A 22,445-nucleotide genomic window follows, 5' to 3' on the forward strand; every position below is an offset into this window, starting at 1 on the left:
AAATGACAGATTCACTCATGCACCTCGCTGGCGCATTTACCTGAAGCAGAGGGGGCTGCGCTTGGCGCGAGGGAGGATGGGAGCATCACTCACCTGCCGCGTAGCTCCAGCCGGGGATGTGGATGGACAGTTGGTTGGCAGGACCTTGACTGTCGGTGGGACAATGAGCTGTTGGGTCCTCCTTCTCTTTTCTTCCGGGGATCTGGTTAGTTCCCGAAGCTGTAAATGCTGTATTTCCCAATGGAGAAGAGCCTCTCCAAGGACACGCGCCGGTCCCCACATGCACCCTCCCCAGTGATGGGTTTTCCTCCAAGAAACTTTCTTGCAAACCCAGGTTCCAGCGAGGGCCCAGGAGGAGCTGCTTTCCCTCCATGGGCTTCGGCATCAGAGCTGCGCTTATTGGCTCTCTGTTCACTGTGCCACCTGCTCCATCTGGTGTCCGTCTGTGTGAACTGCAATTCAGGTTGAGAGACAGGACAGATCTGTGTGTTTTAGGGCCAGCAAGTCGAGGGGGCTCGATGGGGACAGAGAGGGACCTGTCCAGGTAGTAGATGGAATTTGGACACGGCTGGGACACTCTGAGATGAACACAAGAGCTGAACACCAGAGGACTCTTTTCCACCTGCAACCGTGGGGTGCCTGGAGAAGAACTGTCCCCCCCGTTGCCCTCGTTGGTTATCCAGCAATCCTGTCCCTCACACAGCCCTGCGTGGGCCTCGGGGACCTTCAGCCCCATCACAGAGCAGTTTCTGGAGAATTCTGGGCAGCCAAAAGGTGCCTGATGTGGACGTGGATGGGTACCACTGGCCAGCATGGAGGGGTCCCTGAACAGAGCATCCTGCGCCCTGCACCTGATCCAGAGTGGGTCCCCCACAGCCTCCCACACCAGGGTGCTGGCGGGGGGGCCCACGCGCCTGGCCGTTATGGTGATGGATGCAAACCCTTTCTGGGAGCCACCGCAGGGCTTCTCCTCTTGGGGTGGCTGCTGTGTTACAGGTCCTTGCTGCCCCGCAGATGTCTGAATTCCTAATCCTCCGGGAAGGATTTCAAATGCCCTGTTAATGGTGACACCGCTGCGATTAGCAAAAGAGGGCTTCGTGGAATAGGCACACGGCACAGGCAACGCGGCTCCATTTTCTTTTGATTTATTTTCATCAATCAGATGTGAAATGACAACGGATGAAATCATTTTTGTGTTCTGAGACGCCAGAGCCCCCTGCAAATGGAAAAAGATCACAATTGTTCCAGCGGCCCATTGTAAGGCAGGCAGGGAGCTCTTTCAAGGGCCAAGAGGGGGCTCAAGTGTTTCTCCTTCAAGGCCTTTCATGCCACACCTGATGCCCACCACCTCTGAGCAGCGGAGGGGCAGGAAACCCACATCTGTTTGTGAAATGATTACCTCTGACTGGGGAATTGGTTTTCTCTGCCAGGTGTCTGCGCTTAGCTTATTTAATGGTGTTTGTGTAGCTGGGGATGGTCAGATTTCGAGGGTCAGCTTCCCCAGATCCAGGAGCATCTGAATACAGACAGGTTCACAGCCTCGTGGAGAAGGAAAAGACCGGATGCTGGAGGAGGGCTGGGATGTGGGGGCTGGGGGTTACCTGGGGGAGGAGTCAGGGCTCCTCCACGGAAACAAGACTGTGATTACAAGGAGCCCCCCACACCCACCTTGGTCCCACATCCCAGCCCAGTCCTCCACGTTTGCTGCTGCAGACTGGGATTCAGTCACTTGCCCTTGCCTGGCATCACAGGGTTTTAACCAGGAATCGTTAACACAACCTTGTAAATCAACTATACTTCAATTAAAAAAAAAAGAAAAAAAAACCTAAGATCTAATTAACTTATTCTTTCTGCTTAGTAGTTGAAACTTAATCCATTTCATGTCAGCCTTACACATTTATTACACATAACAAAAGGAAGTATTGCTTGGCAAAAGGGAAAAAGTCCAGAAATTGAAACAATGGAAACCAAACGATTGAGCGTGTCAATCGCCCAGACTAACGCGGTGACCATCACGTCACAGGATGGGATGCAGGTGAGAGGTCTGGACCAGGATGCAGTTTTGCTGCAGTTCTGCGCTCAGCTGCCTAAGCGTGAGGTTTTGATCTCAGTGTCTTACGTTTCCTAATGAGCAGATCGTATGTCCTGACAGTAAATCACTAGTGTGTCCAAAACAATGTGCTGTGATGCTCAATAAAGCATCCACCCAGGTCGCGACCCGCAAGAGGACTCCCTTCTGTCCTCGTTTTGTTTATGCTGTGCATCCACCAAGCCCTGCAGAGAGCAACCTGGAGGACTGAGCTAGTAAGTGCTCCCGGGGTCCTGAGCCCCCACTTTGACGTCCATTATTCCACATGCTTCAAACAAAATGAACCCTTTTGGGAGTTTCCCTTGTGGCTCAGGGGTAATGAACCCGTCTAGTACCCATGAGGGTGCGGGTTCAATCCCTGACCTCTCTCGGTAGGTTAAAGGATCTGGCATTGCCGTGAGCTGCAGTGCAGGTCGCAGATGCCGCTTGAATCTGGCATTGCTGTGGCTGTGGCATAAGTTGGCAGCTGCAGCTCCGATTCAACCCCTAGCCTGAGAACTTCCAGGTGCCGCAGGTGCAGCCCTTAAAAAACCAAACCAAACCAAAAGAAAACAACAAACCTGAATTCTTTCATGAACTGCGCACACAGATTCCAAATGACCCTGGTAACTGCTCAACACACACGGCCTGCGGAATCTTCCCTTCCGGAGAGAGCCTGAGGGCAAAATTGGAGCCCAGCACTAATGCAGCAGTTCTCAAGCGCCAAGGGGCCTGGAATCAGCCGGGAGGTTACAGGAGCAGGTTCCCCAGGCTCCAGAGTCTCGGATTCTGTGTGAAACAGAGCAAGACCCTGTGGGCTCTCGGGCACAAAAGCCTTTCTGCGTCCCCCATTGCTAGTTTGTAGGAAACAGGCCTCATCCAGCCTCCAAGACCTTCCCTAAATTCCAAAGGGCAGGTTCAAACAGCTGCTAATCAGGGAAGGGAGGGGATGCGGAGACCAGGGAGGAGCCACCAAGAGACTACTGTGCCGCCTTGGGGCACGTCCTGGTTCCCCCTCAGGGGATACACGGAACACGAGCTCTTCTGAACGAAAACCTCCAACGAATGGAAGACGCTAACTCTTTGATGAAGCCTCCTTCATTCCAGAGAGGTCAAGGTCTGAGAGCCCCCAGGACCACCAGAGCCGGTCCCAGCTTTTGACGCTTTTGAAGTTTTCCAAAAAAAGGACTAATGCAAGCCTGCGTCTACCCTCATCCTTACCTGCGGCTCCGTTTTCCACTCCCAAACGAGAAGACCCCTTTCTATTTTCTCTCCAAGGAGGGAGGGCACTGTCTTTAGGGCATCAGCCTGCTGTGGCTTCCTTTGCTCGGCAGAGCAATAAAAGCTACTCCTTTCTCCCTGGCCCGAAACTCTTCTTATTTGGTGAAGAGAGGCTGAAGTTTGGCAACATGTAGGTGGGTGGGTGGGCCCAGGCACCTGCACTGTAACATCCCTGCGCTGTAGGTGACCCAGGAAAAACACTTGGAGAAGCACTGACAGTCATGGGGCTGCTGGTCCTTTCAAGGAGGGGGGGCGGGGTTGATGAGAGCAAACTGTTCTCTTTTCTAAGAAGGGCTCAGGAGCACAAGGGCTCCTTCCTTTTCATTAGAGCAGAATTAATATTCATTTACTCAACTAGTGGAATGCTTCCCTCCACTGGACTTTGGACACCTTGCCTGTGACTTGAGCACCCAAGGCTCATTGCGTCCTTACTGTTAGACACGGGAAAACGAACATCTTTGCTAGTTTTTCCCTTGTTTTCCTGTTTTCAGGGCACCCTCCATCACCTTACCCGTTGTTCTAGTTAAAGATACGTGGTAAGTTGCAAATTCCAAAGATGACAAGAGACAGGAGAAGAAGAAGACACGGTCAGAGCATCCTCTTAAAATCTATTCTTTGAGAAACCGAAATATCACGGCTACCTTTTTCCAGATGGCCAACCCGAGCCAGGCTCTGCTTGAAACCTCCTCTTTCAATGTTGGGCCTCCTCTCCAGCGGTTCTCAGCCCAGACTGCACGCGCGAAGTAACCTGGGAGCTTGTGAAACCCCAAGGCGCAGGCTCCATCTCCCACAATTACCTCCAAAGCCTTGGGGGTGGGGCCGTCCGTGCTTTTTAAAGCTTCCAGTTGCTTGCAGGGCAGGCTGTGCTGAGCACCACCTGCCTGCGGGAGGCCCCGCCCTCTGCTCGGCTGCCCCTCCCCTCCCCTCCCCCACCTCCTGCAGTCGAATACGAGAAAACTGAAGTTGACCTGGCAGTTTGACTTTAACCCAATCCTCCCACTTTAGTTTAGTTTGAAGTGAAAAACAAATTCCCAGGTTGGAAACGGGGCAGCGTTGGTCTTGGAGTGCAACGTTTTGCAAAGTACCTCTCAAGATATGAACACGTTAGGTAACTCCAGCGCGTGACTCATCCCGTGATATAGCAGAAATCAGTGAGTATCTGATATAATCAAACCTATGGGGGAATGGGGGGGTATTTATATCGAAATGATGACACATGTTTCTGGAATTTCTAATGAATGCATTTGAATGTAAGTTACATAATGTTGGAAATTACAATAACTCTGGCTCCGGTTGTCAGTGTCAGAAAGTGAGACACGTAGACAAGGAGAAATCTCTTTACTTCTGCAGAAGGGTGTGGGCCCTCCAAAAAGTGTGCACCCGAACAAAGGACCCTCCCCTATTGATCCCTAACGCAGGTGATGTACCTGTCCCCTTCCCATGGTCAGGTCAGGGCGCACACTCTTCCCCACTGGCTAATATGAAACACATTGTTACTGGGAGAAGAGAGAAAGGGAAGAGGTGGGAGGCACAGGAAGGCATTTCAGCAAAGTGGAGTCACCAAGATTTCCTTTGATAGAAAAGACATTATGTTACTTCCCACAATAAGTGGAAAGAACCCTTCACTCACCCAATAAATCAAAATTTTGTTACTGTGGCTATAGAATGAAAGTAACTATTTTATTGTTTTATTTTATTACTTCTTTTTAGGGATGCACCCACAGCCTGTGGAAGTTCCCAGGTTAGGGAATGAATCAGAGCTATGTCTGCCAGCCTACGCCACAGCCACAGCAACTCGGGATCAGGGCTGCATCTGTGACCTACACTGCAGCTCATGGCAATGCCAGATCCTTAACCTACTGAGCAGGGCCAGGGATCGAACCCGAGTCCTCATGGATACTAGTCGGGTTTGTTACCACTGAGCCACAATGGGAACTCCTTGAAAGTATTTTATTTTACTTTATTTTATTTTATTTTATTTTTTGTCTTTTTAGGGCCGCACCCACGGTAAATGGAGGTTCCCAGGCTAGGGTTTGAATCGGAGCTGTAGCCGCTGGCCTACGCCATAGCCACAGCCACAGCAACGCAAGATCTCAGCCACGTCTGCAACCTACACCATAGCTCAGGGCAACGCCAGATCCTTAACCTACTGAGTGAGGCCAGGGATCAGGGATTGAATCAGCCTCCTCATGGATTCTAGTCAGATTCATTTCTGCTGAGCCAGGACAGGAACTCCGAAAGTAACTATTTGAGATGCAAATTCTGCTATTTATCACAGAAAATCATGGTTAAACCATTTCTTTATTCACTCACCAGATAAATATCTCTTGAGCACTTAACTATGTGCCAGCCTCTGTGCTGGGACTGAGGAATCTTTCTGGCCTCATGGAATTAACAAACTGAAGATAAAATTAAGCAGGTAATCAAATTGCCAGGCCAGGGATTATTAGGTTAAATGCTACCGAGTTTTTTCAGGGGTTTAGACTCAGCTTTAACAAAAGCCCCAACCAATTAACTGAGAGGAATGACCAACCTACTTCTTTTAAAACAGGACAAATTTTCTTTAAAAAGGAATCCCATCTTTTATGCCAAATACCTTCCCCAATTAAGCTATTTCAGGGTGTCACTCCATCTGTCCTTTATTTTGGGCTAACTGAACATGGCTTTGGAAAAAAAGATGTCTTTTACCTAAAATAAAATTAACTGCTGTAAGATCTGAATTGAAAGGAAGAAAATCCTGTTGTATTTTAAGTAGCACATTCAAGGTCAGAGAGAGGTCAAGTGGATAGCTGGGTTTTGTGTTTTGCTTGGGTAATAAATCACCCATCTGTTGACCTCACCACCCGACACGACACTGGTACCTTTTCTTTTTCATAAATGCTTCAGGTATTGATTTCTTTTAAACGTTTCAAACCCAATTTTGTAGCGCCTGATAACTGCTTTCATAGTTTTATGCATTTTATTGACTGTTTTTCACTTTATATGTATGCCTTAAGGCGTATTACTAAAAGGGGCACCATTTCATAAATGGGAGGAAGAGAGATAAACAGCGGATGGCCAGGGAAATCAGATCTGAGCCGCTGGAATGGGGAAGCTTCCCTTCTCTCCGGTAGCAATTTATTTCTCCCAAGGATAAGCATCTAATCCAATCCATAGCTTCAAGATCTGTATTTTTCTCCTTGAGGCAATTCTTCTCTTTTCCACAGCTGCTCTGTAACCTACAACCGCATTTGCCAGTGGGGGCTCTAGTGCCGTCTCCCCAGAGAAACACTCTGCAGTTACCTTTGCGCCAGCCGCAAGCATCCTTACTCCCACTCGGTGGATCTGGAATCAGTATCACCAGGTAATCCGCCAACCTGGTGGTATTTCCTCCCAACTCTGAGAGTGGTTTCAAACATCTGGGCTGGCTCCAGCATGTAACAGTAAGGGAAGACGGTTTGAAGATGAAATGGAAAAATCGGAGATTTTCTCTCTCTCCTTCTTGAAACTTTGGTCTTGGCACACGTATGCTAGATGTGTGTAGGATTCCAGGCAGTGTAACGGATGAGGGCGGAAAGCGGACAAGAAAGGGGACTCTTAGGAGTTCCTTTGTGGCTCAGTGGGTTACAAACCCAACTAGGATCCATGAGGATGCAGGTTCCAATCCCTGGCCTCGCTCAGTGGGTTGGGGATCTGGCGTTGCTGTGAGCTGTGGTGGAGGCTGCAGATGTGGCTCGGATCCTGTGTGGCTGTGTGGCTGTGGTGTAAGCCAGCAGCTACAGCTCCAATTCGACCCCTAGCCTGGGAACCTCCATATGTCGTGGTGCAGCCCTAAAAAGACAACAAATAAATAAATAAATAAAGTTGAGAAATAAGGAAAGTGACCTTAAATATCTCAACAGTGTGGTTATTCTGCTGATAAGTGATCCAGGATGAACAAATCCATTCAGTTATTAATACAAAAAATAAAAAAAATTTAGAAAATAAAAATGAAGATTGCAAAGAATTTAAATGCTACCAGAAATTGCCCAGGATAGAATGCTACATAATAAAAGAGAGGGATAAATGTTGATATTCAATAGAGTCTTATGCTTAAAAAAAAAATGCGTGGGAAAAAATACATGTGTAAGTATTTTCTTATTTATGTATTTCTGTTTTTCCTAAGTGTCTACATGAAGTTGCCATTATTTTGGTTATCAGGAAAATTTAAACACTGTTTCTTTTTGGAAAAAAAAATCTGCTCGATGTTTCATTCCTGTGAAGTAATCACTTGGCTGAAGAAGTGTCTGCATATCATTTCTAGGGCTTCGATGCATTTGAGAGGAACAGTGATCAATCTTGCGCAGGCTCCGGGGGCGAGGTGGAGATTTATGGCAGTTACAGAGGAAGGGCATCCATTTAGAGTGTTTCATCATCTTACAGCATGTATCCTTACGACAAATACAGGAATCGGCTTCAAAGGCTCAAAGTTGGGAGGGAAATTTGAAAGTCACATGACTGTTAGGATCAAAGTAGAGGATCCAGATCCTTCTAAAGCAGATGTTTATAAGGTGTGATTTCTGGGCGTTCGTTATTTAACTCCGTCACAGATAATGACCGTGTGTGTGTGTGTGTGTGTGTGTGTGTGTGTGTTACAGAGACCCAGCCACATGGCCCCCAAATCTATATCATTAATGACCAAACTCATTAATTTTAATATCAACAGGAAAATGATGAAATGTGCCAGCTCAATGTGAGAAACAGGTGCAGAAGCTCTTCAGTCAGCCTCTTTCTTTTAAAAAATAGTAAGCAGTGGACCTTGGCGTCATCCTTTCTTCTTAAAGGGACCTCTCTTCTTTAATGGTTCTCAATGGTCCACGGTTGATGCAACTCATTTCCTTCCCTGCATCCCAGGGTTCCTGCTCCTGCTCCCAAGAAACACACTAATTACAGCCCCGCATCTCCACATCTTCAGATGGGAACTCTGTTCCATATAGAATGGCTTTAAATATTGACGACTGCATCTCAGGACCCAGGATAGTGTCTTTTCTCCATCATGTGAGATTTTAGGCCTGAGGTCTCTAAGGAAATGTTGAGCTTTATTAAACTCAGAGCTGAATCGAAGGATAATACCTAAGACAAGCATTTGTTGGGGGGGGAATTATTTTTTGCAAATATCCTTGCTACTTTAATGTTATGAGGGATCAATTGTTAGAGCTCCATTCTTTTTTAGAATTACAAAAGGGGTTGGTGGCAGAGTATCCATTCGTGAAAGACAGCAGATGCCTTGTGAACCATAACAATTTGGACAACTCTTTCAGGCAGGAAAGTCCATATTTTTAAGTTCTGTTCACTGGAATGAGCCATTCTCTATGCCAACCCTTTAGAGCAAGATCAGACCAGAAGCTCTGGCACCAGACATCTTATGAGCTGCAGGATTTGGGGCAATTCAACTACTGGAGCTCCTGGAGCTTTAGTTTTCGCATCTGCAAAATAGGTGTAATAACAATACAGTCACCCCTCAGTATCTTGGGGTGATTGGTTCCAGGACTCCCCTCTGATGCCAAAATCCACAGATGCTCAGGTTCCCTGTATAAAATGGTGGCGTGTTGGCATAGAACCTACACACATCCTCCCATATACCTTAAATCATCTCTAGATTACTTAGAATGCCTAATGCAATGCAAATGTCATGTAAATAGTCACTGTCATATGGCAAAGTCATATTTTGCTTTTTGGAACTTTATGGAATTCTTTTTTCCAAACACTTTCAATCTGCAGTTGGGTGAACCCACTGATGCAGAACCCGCGGATAAAGAGAGCCAACGGTCCCTCCCTCCCAGGACTGTGGGAAGGACAAAGGGAATGAGACAGAGCCTGGCATGTGATGCGTTGTCAGTATCACCCCTGTGTATAGTGTTCTTTATTATCGAGAATCAGAAACATTTCATTTTGTAAATATGACCTCTAATTCTCTTCCCTGTGTGAGGCTGCTGACACTTTTTGCCGTTGTTAACAACCTGCACTGGCTTGTTAGATTTCTCATTACCTCTTCTCCACCTTCAAAATGCTCCATGCCATTATCCTCTCTCTCCAGCAGATTAATTTTGGTTTAAAATTGAGATTCAACCACCACACTCTCCTTTGTTCCTGCCCATTTACACAACTGTTGGTGAAGATTATAAAACACTAATCGAATAGACGCTGCATACCTTAGTCTAACAAGTCTTAGCCATTGATGGTTAGATTTTCTGCGGCATTGATTCCAATTTTGGAGCAAACACATCACGAGTAAGCCAGCGATCACGTTTTACAACTGGCCACATTTTGCCCACTATTCCAGAAGGAAGAAACGTGCGTTACCTTGGTGACGTCAGATTTCTTCTCTGTAACGTCGGACTGGAGATTTCTAAGGGCAATCTGATCGCAGGTACTGGGCTGATGGTCCCGTAATCCTGGGCAAAAGGAGATAATATGGCTCCTTTTTAGTATACAGAAGGATAAAATGGACGATGTAACTTTACCATAAAATGGAATGTCACCTACACATGTATTAGATGAACCAGTAGTGAGTCCAGTGTATTCGGACCCAGGACAAAACCGTGTATGTCTCCCTCATTTATTCCACCACCTCCGTTGAGGCTCTCTGAGTTCATTATTACTTAGTTTATTCGGCCGCAAGATTCCTTCTTCCGTACAGCTATGTTCCTAGACTCAGTAATAATTGAACGAGGTTAGCCCTCACACGTTCACCGTGTCCTGATCTACAACCAGCAGCAGAGAGAATCCTATCTATGAATTTCTCAACAGCCTGGAGTTGAGAAAGGCTGAACTGCCAAGACCGACTTTCATCCACCCTCTTAACGCCATCATTCTAGAAGCAACTGTGAGCCACCGAGCCCCTGATACTGAAGCTGCTTTGGAATATGTGAGGATGATTTTGTGAGGATATTGTGAGGATAAATGAGACACCGTGGACTGCCCTCCACGTAGACAGCGGCCACAGCGACAGCCAAGGGTAGCTTCGGGTCCAAGTGCACACAGCGGTGGGTGGACCAAGAATTGTAAACCTGGTCCTGGCTCCATCATCAACGAGCTTGAGGATGACGAAAGCTATAGAATGGCTCTGTGGCATCTCTTCACCCACCCAACCTGCCCTGCACACCTCTCGGAGCACTGGGTAGAAGGACAAAGCTCTCTGGATGTGCGCCAGCAGTCTCAGGACAGCTGCCTGGGTATCCTGCTGCAAATGCAAGAATGAGTGACAAACACAGGAAGGAAGGGCAATGAGTCTAAATGGACTCACAGCCCAGGGTAACAATGTTGCCTCCACAAACGCAGATATTCCAGTGAAAATGATCTTACAAAAGGTTACAAAGAATGGTTTCCCAACTGCTGGTGCTGCTGTGGAGAAAGAGATTTAGGAAAGTAGTTCTCTAAAACAGCATCCTGTCTTTATCAACTCCTGCGCCGGGTTTATTTAAAAACTTAGATAGATGTAACACATTTTCTGGGGAAAGTGATATGCTCTGGTATTTTCCAGTTTGGAAGAGTTGCAAAGGGGTCAGGACAGAGCTGCTGCAGAGGCACCTTGGGATCCTTAAGCCACTGCACCGCAGTGGGAACTCCAGCACATGGCAATTTCAAGGGCCAGCACTGACCCGTCCAAAGCCTGTTAGTGTCTTGCCTCGTCCCTGGGTGACGACAGAGCCCCGGGAGCTGTCCCAGACGTGTGGCGGCGCCTCCCTCTATGCCTGTTACTGAGTGACAGAGACAGTTATCCTAGATGACGGGCACAGATTACTTTCTGTGAAGAGCAAATACAAGTCCTGAAAGAGCTCATGGATTTCTTCGCAGAATTGACGCATCATGATGAACTAGCAAGAAGGCTGATGAAGACAGAAATCGCCTGGCTCTGCTCACGTGGCGCCATGTGCCGAACTCTGCAGGCAGCACAGCCCCAGCTCAGCCAGGAGCCCACACTCCCCCTCTCTGAGTTTCTTTATCCATAAAATGCAGATAATCACCCCTCCTGCCCAGCCTTGCCATCCAGGCACTAAGGATAATGTGTGAAAAGTAGCTGGGCTGGGGCGGGATATTGAGCTAATACTTGATAAACAACCCTGGTTATGATTATTAATGAGCAGGACCAGCATTCCCGGTGGCTCAGCAGGTTAAGGATCTAGCATTGTCACTACTGTGGCTTGGGTGGCTGTTGTGGTACAGGTTCAATTCCTGGCCCAGGAACTTCCACATGCCATGGGTGCAGCCAGGAAAAAAAAAAAAAGAGCAGGACCAAGGCAGTTGCTGTCCCCTCCCCCACTCAGACCCAGCTGGTCCCTAACACCCAGGCATCAGAGGTCACTGGAATCAGACCACAGAGGCCCAGGGTCTCTAGCTACACCAGCGACTTTGGGCACATGACTCAGCATCCTTGGCTCCTTGCTGTGAAATGGAGCTAACAGTGTTTCTTTCAAAGAGTTCCCGAAAAGGACTAAGTGACCTGAATGGCCCTTAGCACGATGCCCAGAATCTAACATGCAATCAACGGCAGCTAGAAAGTGCAGTCACATCTCTAGCAGCAGGGGGCGGGGGGGGGGGGATGACGGTCACAATCAGACAAGCAGGGGCTGTGTGTGAGCATCTTGTTGCTACTGTTACAAATGACCATGAACTTAATGGCTTAACCAACACAAATGTATTGTCCTATAGTTCTGGAGGTCAGAGGCCAACATAGGTCTCCCTGGGCTAAAATGAAGGTGTTGGCAGGGCTGCATCCCAGCTGCAGGGTTGAGGGCAGACTCAGTCACTTTGCCTCTCCAGCTCCTAGAGACGGCCACCTCCCCAGCTTATGGTCCCACACCACTCCCACCTATGCTTCCACCATCACATCTCCCCTGTGACCTTCCTACCTCATTCTTATAAGGACCTTTTGATTAGATTGGGCTGCCAGATAACCCAGGAAGCTTCTCTTTCTTCTTTTCTTTTATTTTCCTTTCTTTCTTCTCTTTTGTTTCTTTCTTTCTCTTTCTTTCTTTCTTTCTTTCTTTCTTTCTTTCTTTCTTTCTTTCTTTCCTTCCTTCCTTCCTTCCTTCCTTCCTTCCTTCCTTCCTTCCTTTTGCTTTTTAGGGCCGTACCTGTGGCATATGGAGGTTCCCAGGCGAGGGGTTGAATCGGAGCTGTAGCTGCCAGCCTACATCACAGCCACAGCAACGCAGGATCTAAGCCTCATCTGCAACCTACACCACAGCTCATGGCAACACTGGATCCCCAACCCACTGAGAAAAGCCAGGGATCAAATCTGCGTCTTCCTGCATACTAGTCCAGTTCATTACTGCTAAGCCACAACAGGAACTCCAATCCAGAAAGATTCTTAATCACGCCTGCAGGGTCCCTTTGCATACAAGGTGACTCATTCACAGGTTCTGGGGATTAGGATGTGGACATATTTCAGGCACCATTATCACCCCCATCGTAGACTAGCTGGTGAGACTGAGGTGGATGTATTGGTTGGAAAGGAGACATTTAAAATGACGACTCTTGGAGTTCCCGTCATGGCTCAGTGGTTAACGAATCCGACTAGGAACCATGAGGTTGCGGGTTCGGTCCCTGCCCTTGCTCAGTGGGTGAACGATCCGGCGTTGCCGTGAGCTGTGGTGTAGGTTGCAGATGCGGCTCGGATCCTGCGTTGCTGTGGCTCTGGCGTAGGCTGGCGGCTACAGCTCCGATTGGACCCCTAGCCTGGGAACCTCCATATGCCGTGGGAGCGGCCCAAGAAATAGCAAAAAGACAAAATAAATAAATAAATAAAATAAAATAAAATAAAATAAAATGACGACTCTATGGGAACGTAGGTCCAGTGCAACATCCACTGAAAGAAAGGAATCCAAGGCTTATGAATCCCATGACTGCAACCTTTAAAAAATTTTTTAGTGTGTGTGGGAATCCACACTAATAGTAAAGCTGTAACTTTAGAGTTCTGAGCCTATTTTTGAATCAAACTGAGGCACAGCCATGCATGAGAATGGTTGATAAGTTAATGATCCCAAAGGCAGAAGGAGGGAAGTTACCAGAGTGGTTAAAAGTAAGAGATTTAGGGAGAGAAAGACCCTGATTCAAATCTGTCTCTGATACGGGCCATTTGAGCGATTTAAGTCAATTGGGGCAATTTCCTTAAATTGTCAGAGGAAACCCAAGCCCTCTCTCCTGGAGGGGTTCTGAGGAATAAGGTGATGATGAATTATCAAGACCTTAGCAGGAGTTTCCATTATGGCTCAGTGGTTAACGAATCCGACTAGGAACCATGAGGTTGCAAGTTTGATCCCTGGCCTCGCTCAGTGGGTTGAGGATGCAGCATTGTCATGAGCTGCGGTATAGGTTGAAGATTCTGCTCGGAACCCGAGTTTCTGTGGCTCTGGCATAGGTCGGCAGCTATAGCTCCAATTAGACCCGTAGCCTGGGAACCTCCATATGCTGCAGGAGCAGCCCTAGAAAAGGCAAAAAGACGAAAAAAAAAAAAAAAGAAAAAGAACTCAGCAGAGTGCCTGGCACCTGGTGACACATCTCCTGTCTGTTCCCACCTGACCACATCACTGTCACCATTGCCTGAGAGGCTGCCCCACTCGGTGGCCCTGCCCTGGCATCTCTGAGTAAGGCAAAGCCCATGGACATTTAGGGCAGCTTAGCAAGGACAGAATAATGGGGTTTTGGCATTTCCTAGAAGCTGGAATTTGTGTCTCTAAACAGAACGGGCAGCACCCAGGACACACTGCTCCTGGCTTTGGTTTCCAGAAGAGATCCACTACAAGGTCAGAAGGTGGCCAGTCCGTTTGTTCCTTCCCAGAGCTCTCGAGGGGCGGGTGCCTGCCCAGGGCCATGGGAAAATGGTCCTGGTTAAAAGGCAACTGGCAGAGGGTGGGTGGGCCCTGAGCACACAGGCCAGGCAGGGCTTCATCACAGGGCTTGGGCAGCCCAGGTCCGAAGGCTAGATGTGTGGCTCTGCATAGTTTATGTAACTTTGAAGCCTCCAGCTTCCCTCCTATGTTGTTAGAACACAGAGCTGCCTCTGTTCCTTCCCTGCCCGGTTGCCTGGCTGCCCTGGCTGCCCCGGCTGTGGGGAGGGTAGCTGGCAGTGGCTCACAGCTTTGCTGTGCCCTGAGAACCATCCTCTACAGAAGGTTATAGCTTTGGCCACCTTGGCTCTCAGCCAGTGGTGACACTTGGGGGCACAAAAGCCAGGGCAGCTCTGTGGCTTTTTCCAGAGCATCAGCCAAGACCCATCCTTCCTCAGCTCCTTCTCCATCAGGCCTCCCTAACTCTCATGATTCTGACCTGAAGAGGAACCCCCTCCCTTCCCCCTCCCCAAATCCCTGCCTTTGGCTCTGCTTCTTGGAAACTTGAGGGTTCCAGCTCATGATGCTGGCTAATAGGGGGGCTCTCAAAGTGGGGCCCCAGACCAGCAGCCTCAACATCACGGGGAAACTCGTTAGAAGTGCACATTTCCTGATGCCATTTGCAGCAACACGGATGGACCTAGAGATGATTATACTGAGTGAAGTAAGTCAGACATAGAAAAACAAATATCATATGATATCACATATATCATATGTGATATGATAGCCCTAACCCTAACCCTGTTTTAGATTCCTATATGTGGGAATCTAAAACATGATATAAATGAACTTATTATCAAACAGAAATGGACTCCCAGACGTAGAGAACAAACGTGGGGTTGCCAAAGACGAGAGCAAGGGCGGAGGGCTAAATTAGGAGCTTGTGATTGGAAGACAGAAACCACTAATGTAAAATAGAGAAATGACAAGGTCCCACGAGATAGCGCCGGGAACTATATTTGATATCTTGTAGGATTCTCTCGTGGCGCAGTGGGTTAAGGCAGTGGCTCAGGTGGCTGCTATGGCTCAGGTTGGAATGTCCATGTGCTGTGGGTGTGGCCAGAAAAAAAAAATCTTGTCATTATAACCCACAAGGAAAAGAATCAGGAAAAGAACACACACATGTAACTAAATCACTTTGCTGTACATCTAAAACATGGTCAATCAACTATACTCAATGCAACCATATTTAATAAACCATATTTAAATTTAAAAAAAGTTTTTAAAGGCACATTCTCCACCATGAAAGTGCACAAGCCCATCTACTAACATGCAGACAGATGATTCAGAAACCCCGGGGTGACACCGAGCCTTCTGTGCTTTACTCTGCCTTCTAGAAAGCTCATGCAGCTCAGGTCCAAGAACACTGCTGGTCTTAGCCTAACAGGCTCCTCTGTAGATGGTGAGTTTGAGGCCCCAGAGGGAAACCACCATACTTTCGATTCATGACCATCCCATGGTTTTTACAAAGCCACACCGAGGGGATCGAATTGGGACATTTTACCAATGGCTTCAACTAGAATGAAGCCATCAAGAATGGCAGCATGGGGAGTTCCCGTCGTGGCTCAGTGGTTAATGAATCCGACTAGGGACCATGAGGTTGGGGGTTCGATCCCTGGCCTTGCTCAGGGGGTTAAGGATCTGGCATTGCCATGAACTGTGGTGTAGACACGGCTCAGATCCCATGTTGCTGTGGCTCTGGCGTAGGCTGGTAGCTACAGCTCCGATTGGATCCCTAGCCTGGAAACCTCCATATGACATGTGTGTGGCCCTAGAAAAGGCAAAAAGACAAAAAAAAAAAGGCAGCATGCTATGATTATGCAATAAGACTAAAAATCAGCCCCATGAGCCGTGCAGTCACTGCTAGTTTTGGACCCGGTTGTGTCTGGTGGCCAGTGTCCTCTGTTCCAGGGGAGTATGTCAGTGAACTGGTGTATCCAGCGTGGCTCTCCCTCCTATGATGGCTGGAAAGATGGAACACGCTTTGGCCTCCATCAGTGGAGCCACCCCCACCCAGGAGGGCTTCCCGGAGGAGGTGATAGGTGTCCGATCAATCAGGAACTGAACACATCTTGAGGCCCTGTGCCAGCTCTCCTGGGCTCCATATTCCCCTCTGGAGGAAGGAAGGGGTGCTTCAGGGATGGGATCCACCAAGCGCGAGTTTATGCAGCTCTCAGGGTGATAGAAACCCCGGGCCAGAGGCAAAGGCATGAGAGGAAGTCACAGCTTGGTTACCTCCTGCCCCAGTAAGCCACCAGCAGAGCCCGCCAGCCAAGGGGCCCCCCAGCAGGGTGACGGATGATTTAGATGCAAGCGCAGGTGGGGTGGGAGAAGGCAGAGCGGCCCAGGCAGAGGTCAGAGGTGGACATGGCTCACAGGAAGGAGTAAGACAGAGAAACCCAGCATCTCTAGTGAGCAGCAAGTAGCAGGCGGGATGCTCTGGGTAAGGCATCGCAGACAAGTCCCGAGTGGCGCCCGCACCACTGGAGCTGTCGGTGCACAAATAACCAACAAGCAACATCACGCGCCACCTAATGAGTCAATCCATCAGAGTCGCTGGAAGTAACGAAGCGCCTGCCTCTCGTAGTTCAACGAGCTTGCTTGTTCTCATACCTCCATCATTTGTAGCCGGGACAGAGAGGGGACACTTACACCCCCGCTTTGCAGGTTGTAAGTGCCTTCTCTCGTTTCTAGTCCAGCAAGGTTTCCTCGGAAATTTCACCTGCCTTTCACAATTCCCTTTCGGAATACTTTAAGTAGATGTTTCTCAGATCACTTTTCAGAGCTGCACTAATTCATCGTCTCTGTGAGGTCTGATCCTGTTCACCACCCAAAGCCTCGGGACGGCCTTTCCATCTTTGACTTCAGGGACAACGGGGTCATTGTACTGTCTTCCTCCCGCTGGGCTACTGTGGGTTCTCCCCTTGCCTCCCTCAGTTCTCGCTCTGTGTCCTCCTTGTCTGGAAGGAGCAGCACCAAGAAGGATCCAGACAGAGCTCACCTGTGGGCACCAGCCCACAAGACCAGCTGCCTCCCAGTCCCTCAGACTCAGCTTTTCCAAAGGGGGACCGACCTGATTCTCCCCAAGCTGCTGCCACTGCTGAAGGCCCCTCCCCCATTGTTCCCCCTTCCTCCTCCCCTCCCCCCATCCTCATTCCCCTCCTTCCCCTCCTCCTCCCCTACCTCCTCTGTGTCCATTTTCTTGGTGGCAAGTGGCCGCCAGCCTCCCATCACCCACAATAGAAATCCAGGTGTCCCCCTCCACCCCCCCACCTTTCCCTCATCTCCAATGTCCAACTGGAAGCCAAGGCCGGATTTATCTCATGAAAAAGGCTTGGCTACATCCCATCAGCTTAAACTTCCCTCAGCTGCCTGGTCTCAGCAAGGTCACCATCAAGTGGCAGTCCCACCAGCCTCATCTCCTGTCAAGTTTCCCCCAGTCCCCTTGACATTGCCAGTTCATGACCTTGTGAAGGTCACGTGCCCCCTTGAAAACTCTAATGGAAAGGATATGCCTCCCCCCCAACAGGACCTGGGAAACACAGACCCAATAGTCTGTGCACAGGTGCAGGGGTGTTGGAGGTTCATGGAAACCAGGTCAGAAATCCTTAAAATGTGCATCCTTCTACTTTCTGGACGAGGCTGCTTGGACACCTCTGTGACTTTGGCCTTGGGTGCCACCTGTCCGATTTTCCCATGGGGCTAACTCCTCACCTTTGACACGGCTTGACATCACCCCTCCCAGAAGGGCTCCTTGGTCTGCACCCCCCGCCCCCGCCACGTGCCTTCCAACCTGTGTTGGGACCTGTATTTGTTTCCCAGAGTTTCTAACAAATGATCACAAACAAGGGCGCTTAAAACAACAGGTGTCTGAAGTCAGGGCCATGGCAGAGCCATGTTATCTCTGGGGACAATCCTTCCTTGCCTCTTCCAAGCTTTTGGTGGCTGCTGGTGACTGAGGCTTCCTTGGCTTGTGACAGCATCACTGGTCTGCCTCCACCTTCACATGGCCATCTCCCCTGGGTCTCTGTGTCTCCAAGTCTCTCTGTAATGTCACCGGTCCCTAGACTGAAGGCCCACCCTAATCCAGTATGACCTCACCTTGACTGCATCTGCCAAGACCCGCTTTCAAAATAAGGTCCCACTCACAGGTCTGGGGGTTGGGACCTGAACATACCTTTGGGAGGAGCACAAGTCGGCACATCCCCACACCCCCGCCTGCTTGGTAACCACCTGTTCGTGAATCTGTCCCCCAGGGGGCAGGAGGCCTTAGAGGACATCTCGTCATCCCCATCGCCTTCCCCTCGTGCCCAGCAAGTGGCGTGCTCAGCGTGAACACACTCGCTGACTGTTAACCGAAGAGACAAATGAGTTCATATTTTGGTAAGACTTCTCTCTGCAGGGAAAAATCAGAGCATACCTTCCTCAGACAGTCTGGTCATATTCCACGAATGTTTCAAAGACATCTGACTTAGTTTCAAAGGATGCGCTGGGCGAAAGGACAGAACAATCAGCAGGAGTTTACATCTGTAACTCCTCTCAGAATGAGTCAGGCTCCCACCTTCCGCACGGAGCGGAAGAACCTCCAAACACTCTACCTGTGATGAAGTCACCAGAAGGTTCCCATGGCAACCAGGGTGGGGGTGGGGTGGGAAGCCCACCCTCTGCTGCTCCTGCAAGGAGAGCAATCATCACCTGATGATTACAGCTGAGGGTTTGTTGACAAGGAAAAAAAGTTTGCGAAACTATTAAAGTTTTTGGCAGAATGCTGTTAGCTGTGAGACAAAGAACTATTTTATCTACTGCCTACAGCCAGAGACACACTTCCCCTCAACTTCTCATTACTTTTTTTAATTTTTATTTTTATTTTTATTTTTTTGTTGTTGTTGTTGCTATTTCTTGGGCCGCTCCCACGGCATATGGAGGTTCCCAGGATAGGGGTCCAATCGGAGCTGTAGCCACCGGCCTACGCCAGAGCCACAGCAACGCTGGATCCGAGCCGCGTCTGCAACCTACACCACAGCTCACGGCAACGCTGGATCCTTAAGCCACTGAGCAAGGGCAGGGACCGAACCCGAAACCTCATGGTTCCTAGTCGGATTCGTTAACCACTGCGCCACGACGGGAACGCCAACTTCTCATTACTTTTTAATTCTTCACCTTGTTTGGAGGGCTCTGGTTCTCTTGCCAGGCAGCATTTTTACTGCTAAAAAGGTCCCTGAGTATTAAAAGACATGCAGATAAGATCACAGCGTTAATGCGTTTGACCTACTTGTAAGAGGTGTTCACCAATTTTTGCAAAAACCGGTTTATCTAGAAAATTGGGCAACACGGCAGTCTGCTTACCATGCAACCTATTACAAGGATGATCAATTTGTACAAATTAGTAAAACACTTTGACGCGGAATTGTAATGAGTATTGTTTTATAATTTATACCCAACCACATTGGAGGTAGCTTATAATTAACAACACAGATTAAAAAACTGGCAAAACTGTGATAAAAGAGGCAAGTAACGAGCTGAAGAAATCACTGGACCATGAAGCCTGGACTAGAGATGGCCCAGAAGAATCACACACAGAAGAATCACATCTAAGGGTGAGTTTACAGCAGCCAAAGCCAAGGGGATGTGATAAATTGCAAAACGCATTGCCTTTCAAATGAAATACTTCGTTTCCTACGGAGAGTGGTTTTATCCCCTGGGAGGAGGCATTAAGCATGGGCCATCATATAAATGGACAGCACTTTGGAAGCTGGTTCATAAACACAAAGATAATGTACATTTCACTGGACAATCCCAAGGTGCCCTTGAGTCGGGTCAATGTCACTATTAGGTCATAATGGCTAAAAGTTATTGCAGGATCACAGCAAGACAGATGCTGCATACCAAGGTTACCTCCCTGAACGCTCAGAATGACCTTCTGAAGAGGCCACACTGATTACCTCCAGTTTACAGATGAGAAAGTTGAGCCCCCACGGAACGAACCTGCCAAGCATCACCCGTCCAAGAAGCCTCCAGCTGAGAGTTTGCAATATTCACAATCACGGCACATGCAGAAAAGGCAGAAATGGGGCAGGATCTGTAGGATCTGATAACCTCTCCTGTGAAGCTGGAGACAGTCCAAGAAGCCTGGGTTTGGGCGTGGGGGCAGGGACACACCCGGTGCTCCCACGCTCTAATGCCCTTTGCTCCTTGTTTTTTTTTTTTTTTTTTTTTTTTTTTAATAAAAAGCTGGGAGTTCTCATTGTGGATCAGCAGAAATGAATCTGACTAGCATGCATGAGGACGCAGGTTCAATCCCTGGCCTTGCTCAGTGGGTTACGGATCCAGCGTTGTTGGGAGTTGTGGTGTAGATCACAGATGAGGCTGGTATCTGGCATTGTTGTGGTGTAGGCTGGCAGCTACAGCTCTGATTGGACCCCTAGCCTGGGAACCTCCATATGCCTTGGGTGTGGCCTTAAAGAGACCAAAAAAAAAAGAAAGAAAAAAGAAAACTGAAGGGCTGGGAACCATGAAAAGGAAGCTTTTCAGGGGCTCAGCACACTGCCTGTCACACAACAGGCCCTGGAAAAAAAAAATGGAAAGTGTAATTAGCCAGTTTTACATAATTTTCATCTCTTCCAGAAAATCATGTTGTATAATACAGGCCTGTCTACTAAGAAAAAAAATCCTGCCCGCTCAGGCTCTGGTTGATGTCTGAGACACCTGGAATCGGAGGCACTGAGCCTCTGCCCCTTGAGTCGGGGCGATATTCCGGGGTCTCCCCTGGAGATGGGGTAATACGATCCTGTGCAAGGACCGTGCAGCCAAGCATGCTCGTGCGCATGCGCCAGCCCTCTAAACCTGGCCTTTGCAGGAGGGCGGCAGGGACCTCGTTCAGCTCAGCCGAGAATCCCCGGGATCCTGACGTCTCTGCGCACCTGAGTCAGGTGCCAGGTGACAGAGATGCAGAGAGCACAGGAGTCCCCATCTATGAAGAGCTCAGAGCCTGATGAAGGAACTAGACACGCAACCAGACTATTTTCAATGCGACAAGGCATGGATTTGATTACTTACGGGCTCTTTTCCCCTTAATTGTAGTAAAACACTCAGAACGTAAAATGAAGCATCTTAACCATTTGCCGGTGTCCAGCTCCGTGGTATTAAGCATATGCGTCCACGCGGTGCTGCGCAACCATCACCGACCACCCATCCACAGAGCTTCTCCATCTTCCCAAACGGGAACTCCGTGTTCGCCGCATAGCCCTCCCCGCCCCTCCCCAGCCCTTGGCCGCCCTTGTGCTTTCTGTCTCCGAGTTTGACTGCTCTAGGGAGCTTCCTAGGAGCAGAATCCTACGGCGTTCTTTCGCGACTGGCTCATTACCTCGGCCTAATGTCTTCGAGCTTCATCCCTGTTGTCTCGTGTGTCAGAATCTCCTGGCTTTCAAAGGGTGGATCATCTTCCCTTGCATGGATGGACCATGTTTGCTTATCCATTCAGCCTGCGTAGACACCTTTAGGCTACTAGGAATAATGCTGCTCTGAACGTGGCTGTACAAGAATCGCTTTGGATTCTTTGCACGGCTTGTCTTCTGCTCTCGCTCTGCAGTCCTGCCCTGGCCTTTTTAACTAATCTTTTCTGGCAAACATTAGTGTTCGTTTTTGAGGGGTCAGTAGGGCAAAGTGAGAGCCACAGGGACAGATCATTTTAATCATTATGTTTTTGTCTTTTTTTTTTTTTTTTTTTTTTTAGGGCCGCACCCTTGGCATATGGAATTTCCCAGGCTAGGGGTCGAATCAGAACTGTAGTCACTGGCCTACACCACAGCCATAGCAATGCCCCCCAGGAAGGACTCCCCAGCTGGGGAGGCAGCCCGGGTCAGGGAAGACCAGGCCCCAGGCTGTGGAGCCAGGGCTCTGCTCGGCTTCCCAGGAGCACCCAGCCCCGCCTAGCCTCTGGGTGTGGGCAGCAGGAAGGAGTGGAGGGGGAGGTGGAAAGAGGAGGATTGGTTCTGCTTTCCTTTAGCCTTAACTCAGCGCAATTCAGCAGGGAGCGTCCACACAAGCAGCGAGGACACTGGGCTCAGACCCCAGCTGCAATTCGAGCCAGTGAGTGTGTTCCCAGGCTCTGCTTCCCCATCTGGGACAACAGGAGTGAGCAAGGGTCTGTGTGGCCTCCAGCTCTGCCAGGGCATCCTGTCCAGGACGGCTGGGGCCTGCCTGAGGTGCTGGGAACCCTGGAGGAAGAAGGCATATCCACCAACGCT

General features: G+C 49.0%; 1 protein-coding gene across 1 annotated transcript in view; it reads right to left on the reverse strand.

Moving 5' to 3' along the window:
* Positions 1-4,133, reverse strand: part of LOC125117016 ((E2-independent) E3 ubiquitin-conjugating enzyme FATS-like) — a 48,368-nt gene extending 44,235 nt beyond the window's left edge. The window contains exons 1-2 of the mRNA XM_047762691.1: positions 3,991-4,133; positions 94-1,216 (exon numbers count right to left, since the gene is read on the reverse strand). Coding sequence (XP_047618647.1) covers positions 94-1,189 — 1,096 coding nt within the window. The 5' untranslated portion in view covers positions 1,190-1,216; positions 3,991-4,133. The remainder of the gene's footprint in view (positions 1-93; positions 1,217-3,990) is intronic.
* Positions 4,134-22,445: the final 18,312 nt, after the last annotated feature.

This window comes from Phacochoerus africanus, chromosome 15, assembly GCF_016906955.1.
Source record: "Phacochoerus africanus isolate WHEZ1 chromosome 15, ROS_Pafr_v1, whole genome shotgun sequence".
Classification (NCBI taxonomy): Eukaryota; Metazoa; Chordata; class Mammalia; order Artiodactyla; family Suidae; genus Phacochoerus; species Phacochoerus africanus.